This window comes from Bicyclus anynana, chromosome 6 (genome assembly GCF_947172395.1).
Source record: "Bicyclus anynana chromosome 6, ilBicAnyn1.1, whole genome shotgun sequence".
NCBI classification, from domain to species: domain Eukaryota; kingdom Metazoa; phylum Arthropoda; class Insecta; order Lepidoptera; family Nymphalidae; genus Bicyclus; species Bicyclus anynana.
The window spans coordinates 8,134,940-8,143,398 of NC_069088.1; the positions used below are offsets into that span (position 1 = coordinate 8,134,940).

At 40.0% G+C, this 8,459-nt stretch overlaps 1 protein-coding gene across 1 annotated transcript; it reads left to right on the plus strand.

The window, feature by feature from the left end:
- The first annotated feature begins 758 nt into the window (after nt 1-758).
- Nucleotides 759-7,605, plus strand: LOC112049201 (caprin homolog). The gene is made up of 4 exons (XM_024087000.2): nt 759-1,063; nt 2,416-2,598; nt 3,281-3,447; nt 4,907-7,605. The coding sequence occupies exons 1-4, from the start codon at nt 941-943 to the stop codon at nt 6,201-6,203; spliced, it is 1,770 nt and encodes a 589-aa protein (XP_023942768.1). The 5' UTR covers nt 759-940; the 3' UTR covers nt 6,204-7,605.
- The last annotated feature ends 854 nt before the right edge of the window (nt 7,606-8,459 follow it).

The window sequence follows — 8,459 nt, forward strand, 5'->3', positions numbered from 1 at the left end:
CAATGAAATATCGATTGTGTAGAAACAGTTTTTCTAAACGCGTTAGTTCAAGGATCTTGTACTCAGACAGAGGGTAGCGTCTAGTGAGTCAGTTCCCTATAACATTCGTCTAAGATTATTGACAGCTTATACATTTTTTTATTTTTCTTCTTCATGGCATAATACAGATTAGTCAATGACAAGTTCGATGCATAGAGCATACAAAGATACGTTCCACTTAGTGATCTTTACATTCAAAATACTCCTGTAGCCTTTCCACATGATATTCACAGCGGTCACTTTGGTCGGGGCAAAAACATTACAGCTGATGTCATTTTTGGTGGGTCGGCGTGGTCGTTTATCATAGATACTAATACTTATCTGTCGGCGTTCAGAATTTCGTTAAAAAAAGCAATGGGTTGCACTTCGGGAGTGCCGGTAGAAGTGAAAACTTAAATATCAATGTTGTGCATTTTTTGAATATTTTGGAATAGTTAGGGAGTAATTTTCACACGTACTGCTTCATTTTATTAGTATAAACGACCCTACTATCATTTAATTGGTAAAATACAATATTCATTTATTGCGTAGGTACCCAAACATGAAATCCCGTTTGTACTCGAATAAAATACTAAAGTAGTCCGAACCATAAAGGCCGTACAGAACTGACGCTTAGAGGCTTCTTAGTGTCAGTCGTCACAGATTCAATTTACTCTATGTTCATTGCTCATTAATCACACTCACACACAATATGAGATTGAAACTGGAGAGACCCATACCTAAAGTGACCGTTTACTTATTTATTTTTAACATTTAACTCGCCTTTTGTAAATATTGTGACCGTTTGGATCGCCAAGTGGAACGTAGCCATAGTTAATCTCTATTTGTCTCTACTACTCTATTCTCTATTCAATATATCACCATACCTACGCAATCCAGAAGAAGTTGTTGCCTGTGAAGGATGCCTTCTGCAGCGAATGCAAAGTCTGAAAAACCAGCTTCTTCGGAAGCATCGGATAACTCACCAATCCGACAAGTTATAACCATTATTGAGCACAAAATTCGCAATTTGGAAAAGCGAAAGGTACGTATAATTTAATGTGCTTACTGTGATCTCGGCATCAACAAACATTTTGTATGTTATTTTGATCTGTTATTTTTGTTATTAGATACAACGGCTTTAGTTATTTGGTTTCGTTGATTAAGTATTTGTGAAGTAGCTAAACGCCGAATGATAATTTAATCTTCAATCAGAGCATGTAAATAAAAAAGATGCGGTGTTCAAGACGCCATTTTTACACGTGCTCCAGTAATTTTGCTATCATATCGTGACGCCCAAAATTCGGCTTAACGCGCAGAAATTGTTTTAAATTAAACAAGTTTCTGCAAATGTGCGCGTTGTTCGGAGATAATTAACAGTTTAGCCGTGCCTTTAGCATCTATTGCTTTTTTAATATATCTTTAAAAATAACTTTTCTACATTCCTACAACAACCGTGATACATTTCTCTGAAACGTATTTCAATAAAGCCGATACAAAGAATTGCATGTATAGATGGAAGTTTGAATGGTTATTGAACTTGAGATAGAATAATAGTACTGATTGTTACCCAAACCCACAAAATAGTAATAGATTTACTGTATTAAGTAATCTAAACATAATTAACATTATTCGTCTACATTTATATAAACCTTTTGTTTGAACATTTAACTTGAATATAATTGTTTAATTGGTTTAAAAAGCCTGGTTTTGTCTTTCACAATGAATAATTAAAATAACTATGATTGCACCATAATAAAGCACATACAAAAGACGCTACATTAATAAAATATGAGTTTATTTAAACTTATATACAATTGATGATGAATAATAAACATTACTATTATCTGCATAGACTTATAAAGATGGTATACTGCTGTCAAACAACTGAAGCACCATAATGGTGCCAAGTATCTATGTGTGAGTGTGAAGTGAATAGTCAGATTTAGGAAATTAATGTCTGTCTGTCTTCATATCTGCATCTGTGTGTGTGTGTATGTATATAGTATATATGTGAACTGGCATCATTGTGGTGCACTTTATAATTCAGGAGATGGTGTCTGGATTTTTATTACTTCTAAGATTATCTGAAGATCTTAAGGATATATACATTTATTGTTATTGTATTTTGGTGAAATGTGCTTGCCTTGTATTTTGAAGAATCCTTTTCAATCTTGACTTGAAGATACAGATATTGTACATGCCATCAATAAAAGTGGCGTTCTAGTATAAATGTAGTATATTTGTTGTTAATGTTAGAAATCTTTAATGATTTTATTGAAAATGCTAAATGTGAGTTTATACAATTTTCTGTGCTTTTTGATGTACATATATCCAATAAACTGCAAAAAAGTCCTGGAAGGAAAATGCCAGTTCAGAAAATTGTAATTCTTCCAGAGCAAGTTGACATCGTACCGGGACCTGCAAAAAGCTGGTAAAGAACTTAATGGAGACCAGAGAGTAGCAGTAGCGAAGTACGATGAAGTTGCCCAAACATTGGAGTTTGCTCGTGACCTCTTCAAACAAATAACTACTGTAGCCACAGTAGCAGAACGTGAGGCCAAGAAGCAAGCCAAAAAGGTAAAGTACTGCAATAGAAATTTACTGTAATTTTGGTAACATGTATAACACTTTGAAGACACTGGTGTACAAAGAAAGTGATGAAAGTATTGCACTGTAGGCTTAAAAAGAGCACCACATCATAACTCGAGACAAAATATAGACAAATGTGACGACCAATAGTGGTAGAATCCAACATGTTGCTTTCTCTTTTAACTCAATGCAAGAAAAAAAGTGAGCAATGATTTTGACTCTACTGCTTTTATTGACAAATTGTCATTCACTCATCTCAAGTTGTGGCTTTTTATAGGCCTTGTTAGCTCAATGCCAAAAAGACCAGATTTATTACAGAGGGGTTGTAGTTTCATCCCCTCCCACTGAAGTATTGTACTCTTAACACTCCTGGAGGAGAATGGGTTTATTATTCACTAACGGCCGCTTGTGATGGCCTTTTCAGGGATGAAAAGATTGATTAAATTATAAATTGGAAGTATTGGTCTGTGGTACCATACAATGAGAATAATGTGTGAGTTATGGGTGGGAAAATCCACAAGTATTATGATAAATTATATTTTGATAGTTGATAATTTTTTTAATTTTCCTGAAAAACTTCATTTTCGTGTTTATTTAACACAATTCTTTTTATACTTTCTACATTTATAATAGTAGATTGCAAAATATATAGTATAATTGTTTTTCTTAGGATGCATGGGTCCGCTACACAGCGGAAACTAATAAAATACGTGAAGTACTGCTTGTCATGGATTGTCTCATGCAAATGGGAAACTCTGAGGCGAGGGAGGACTTTCTAAATGGAACTAATGGAGCAGCCAAACTTACAGAAGAAGATTTGAAAATTTTGGATGACTTGTAAGTATCTTGAATTTTATTTGAAGTTTTCGACTTTAATATTTCATGACATTATCTGACATTTATAATATCATAAGTGCTAGTGAACTATGTCTAATTGAAATAAATGAATTTCCTCCCTCCTTATATGAGGGCAGTACCATATAGCTGCTTCACTAATGCAAATTGATGATGATTTGGGGGTATAAGGGGGTATAATATCAGAAATGAGTAGATCCACAGAAGAACCAAAGTCACCGACATAGCTCAACGGGTTGCAAAGCTGAAGTGGCAATGGGTGGGCACAAAGCTGATGGACGTTGGGGTCCCAAAGTGCTGGAATGGCGACCCCGCACTAGTAAGAGCAGTGTTGGCCGACCCCCCCACCAGGTGGACTGACAACATCAAGCTACTCAGTTGGATTCGCTGGGATTCGCTGGATGCAGGTGGCTCAGTATTGTGATGTTTGGAAGTCCCTACAAAAGGCCTATGTCCAACAGTGGACGTCCATCGGCTGATATGATGATGAGGGGGTATAAAACCACCAACTCTAGAGCTGAAAATTTTTACTAAAAATTTTTTATAAGAAAGATATTTCCCAACTTAATCCAGGTCTTGAACACACAACCTTGTGATCCGAAGCCACAATGGCAATCAGGCTGAGCACTAGACTGATGAGGAAATTATGTGAATGTTTATTCATTTGGTTGATGATATGACTATCTGCTTCATTTGATTTGCAAAATTCCGCCTTAACAAATTACATACGTAATATATACCTACATTGCAAGTTAAATAGTAGCCTAAATAATGTACCATACATTATCAGCTGATAGAAATCCACGTGGCAGGTCGACCAACACTGCACTTTCCAGTGCGGGGTCGCCATTCCAGCTACTTGGGACCCCAATGTCCATCGACTTTTCGAACTATGTGGCCTGCCCATTGCCACTTCAGCTTCGTGACTTGCTAAGTGATGTCAGTGACTTTTGTTCGTCTGCGGATCGCCTCATTCCTGATTCAATCACGCAGAGAAACTCCTAATATGATTGCTCCATCGCCCGCTGAGTGACTTTGAGCCTTCTAATAAGGCCCATAGTCAGCGACTAATTCTCGGATTCGTATGTCATCTAACTGGCAACACGCACTGTTCGAAGACTTTCGTCTTCAAGCACTGAGGAATTTCGGACGAAAAGTTGTTGCGGAGTTTCCCGAACGCTGCCCAGCCGACGATGAAGTTCATACGCACAAATATTGATATTATTGTCTGGAAGTTTAGTTTCTATAATAAATAAATAATAGAAATAATAGTCTGAGACGGGTATGACGTCAGGTGGCGCGACTTGTTTCTGTAAAGAGAAGAAATATCGATCGGTCAAATATTGTGTAACCTTTGTTCGACATTGGTGTTCTTATTTTTGTAATCCACTTCCTAGTCTGCTAATAATAAACTAATTTCAACTATTTTTATATATTCCAGGTACCCAGAAGTGACCCCCAAACATGAAGTTAACGAAGATGGCCAACCTGGATTTTATTCTTACACAATCAAAGCGGCAGAACATTTGTATGCAATCATTGATGGAAAACCAAAGGATTTTTTGGGCACAACCTACGCTCACATCAAGGAAATCATAAACACAGTTTATGATTGTGGTTATTTTGATAAATCTGCTGAAGTGATGGTGGCCGCCGCGCCCGAGGAGTGTCAGGTGGTGCCGGAGCCCGAGGAGCCGGAGCCATCTCCCGAGCCGGAGGAGCTGGAGCCGCCCCCCGTGTACGCGGCCCCAGCGCCGCTGCCCGCACCCCCAGCCCCCGCCGCCGTGCCCGCGCCCGCCTACCCCTTGCGGGCGCTGCCCCCCATCACGCTGCAGGAGGTCGAGCACGCGTACTTTGCACAACAGTACCCGCAGCAGAGACCCATCTCGGAAGTAATCGGATCGCAAAACTTCTTCTTCCTCCAGGAGTCGGAAATAGACAGCCCCGTCGGTACGCCACAACCCCCTCCGATAATGAACCAGCAGGGCTCCCCGGCGCCCATCCCCACGCAGACGTTCACCAACCAACACTACGTGCTGCCCGGCGGCCGCGTGCCCGAGCCGGGCGCGATACCGATGCCGCCGCAGCCCCACTTCCCCCCGCACCCGGACCAGATGGCGTACCAGGCGGTGCCCATGCCCGCGCCCATGCACCAGATGCCCGCCCACCCGCCCATGCAGCCCATGCCGCATCAGATCCACATCGAACAACAGATCCCGATTCAGTCTGAGAGAGAAGAGAGAAAACTTTCCACTCCCGTCGAAGATCAAATCGAGGAAGATTCTAAAGATAGCAGAAGCCCCGAGCGGGACGACGGTGATCGGAAAGCTCAAGGCCAGGGCGACGGACAGAACAGGTTCAGGAGATTCCGCGGCGGAGGCCGGGGGCCGTCGAACGGGTTCCGCGGCCGCGGCTTCCAGAACAGACAGAACGACAACTACCACGGACGGCACGGCGAGTACCAGAGCAGGCCGAAGGACGGATACCGACAGTACGGCGACAACTATCAGAGCAGACACAAGGACGGCTACCAGAACAGAAGCAGCAACGACACGTACTACGGCAACGGCGACGCGGACTCGCACCACAACGAGAACGGCGGGCGCGAGCGTTACAACGACAACTCGGGCTACCAGGGCGGGTTCAAGGGCCGCGGCAGAGGAGGCCCGCGCGGAGGCCCCCGCGGCGCGCCGCGGCCCCCGCGCCAGTACGCCCGCAAGCCCGACAACGTGGAGTAGCTCGCCCCAGTCGCACGCGAGGACTAAATCATTCGTGGAAGGCAAATTTCACCGGCAACAACGCGCTGTGGTAACAACAAACAAGAGATTAAATGGTATATAAAAAATAAATTAAACAAAATGAAAAAAAAAAAGTAAAATAATAAAACATGAAACTGAATAAAAAATAAGTTACTTGAATTTAGATGTATGATATATGCGATTATTGTAAGTTACGTTAATTCTAGATTCTTGTATAGTATGAGTCACGCGTACGTGACTGAGGCGTCGCGGCGACGCCTCGTCTTCGTGATAATTTAAGTACAGGAGGAGTGCACACCGACCGCTCGCCCTCTGATGGAGACTCTACAAATCTCAATACATTACAATTTGTTTCAAAAAGAGAATTTTTAGTTTAAAAAAAATTGTATTATACGTATTCAACTCGATGGTTTTTTTTTGTGTTTGACTAAAGTACTGAATAGTTTGTAAAGTTGTGCTGGAGTTTTACATAATTTTGCTACACTTCGCTATGCTGATTTTTGAGATTTTTTCATTTTTAATTGATTTCCATATTGTCAACAATAATAATTAATTAATAATGTACTCAGCGACTTGAGCGATACATGAGATACGTACAAATTAAAGGTAACCTGTCGCTGTAATGTGATTGTTATTTTATTCCAAGCTTCTCTCTATTTGTTCACTTTGTTCTCAAGGCTGGAGAGCTGCTGGAAATTGGCGGTTTGAATGTGACACCAATGATGTTAAATACTGTTAGATGTGTTACTGGGTCATCAAGTGGAAATTTCCACATCTAAATGTTAGTTGTGGTCAACATCAACAACGAACGTTATTTTAACAAATAATACCTAAATGTCGTCTGCAATGTCGAGTTGTGTGTTCAGGAAGTGTAAAAACTATATATACATAAATATATAATGGAATTAAAAACAAAATTGTGCATGTGTGGGCTCAGTTATCACTTTTTGTGGTGGTTTTGTGGGGACGTAACCGACCTATAGTATAAAACTATCATTGTGTGACACTGAGTTTGTGATGTGGTTCTTCTATGTTATTTGAGAATGGCAAACTTTTTATAAATATTAAATGTTAGTTAAGTTCTCAAGGTTTTCTTGTGCTATTGAAAATAGATTTGAATTAAAAAAAAATTTGGAAAGATATGTTGGGAATAAATTCAGCAATATTGTTTTAGTCCTACTTTTAAACTTTTTAATTTTCGATAACCGATCCTGTCAAGGACCGGGTGGGTGAGACCTTTTTCTAGGTTAGTCGTTCCATATTCAAGAAACATTGAAAATCCAAATCACAAACTATGTTTGAATATTCCTTTTACCATCATCTCTCGAGCCATCAATAGAGGCTGTGTGCAAAAAAATTAAAAGTATTCTATGATGATAAACTGTTTTATTTTTATACCATAATCTAATATCGTCGTGATAGCCCAGTGGATATGACCTCTGCCTTCGAGTCCGAAGGGTGTGGGTTCGAATTCGGCCCGGGGTATGCACGTCCAACTTTTCAGTTGTGTGCATTTCAAGAAATTTATTATCACGTGTCTCAAACAGTGAAGGAATAAAATCGTGATTCGCGAGGAAATCTGCATAGCTGGAAATTTTCTTAATTCGTGTGTAAACTGTGAAGTCTACGTAGTACAGTTCGTTTCATGTAGGATGGTGCAGGTGAGTTCGTTTCACTCTTGAAAGTTTTCCGCGATTCACAATAATAGTATGTATTATGAACGTCATACAGGCGACTGTCATCGTACCGATGCTGTCTGAAAAACACTTAGAGGAGACTCGTGCTCAAGAGTGAGTCGACTATGGGTTGTTAATGGAATATATTATCGTGTTTTATTGGAGAAGTGAGTTAGTTTCGTAGACTTTAAAATATTTATATCCGTCTTATCCGCTGAGCCGATCTTAGCGAAGACTAGGACATAGAAAACATATGTAGATTGTAGGTACTACGATAAGATCTTGTGCGAATAACAATAGTATCATCACTCGTCGTGACAAATGTAATATGGCAAAAATGGATAACAATAGCTGAAGTGAAGTACTACCGATAATCTCATTATGAATTAAAAAAAAACTTTAGGAGCGCAACAATCTCCAACATGCTAATAGAAGTACTTGGTTCTCCTATTTTCAAGTGAAAACTTATCCACTTTGGGCACTTTTTGGTAGGGAAGAATTTCAAATTATAACACCAAGTTCTAAGTTTTCACTTCTACTGGCCATAATTTCTATAACT

Coding starts and splice junctions, on each gene's coding strand:
- LOC112049201 (XM_024087000.2), top strand. CDS start 941: ATGCCTTCTGCAGCGAATGCAAAGTCTGAAAAACCAGCTTCTTCGGAA. Junction 1,064..2,415: donor GCAATTTGGAAAAGCGAAAG/GTACGTATAATT, acceptor TAATTCTTCCAG/AGCAAGTTGACATCGTACCG. Junction 3,448..4,906: donor TTGAAAATTTTGGATGACTT/GTAAGTATCTTG, acceptor TATATATTCCAG/GTACCCAGAAGTGACCCCCA.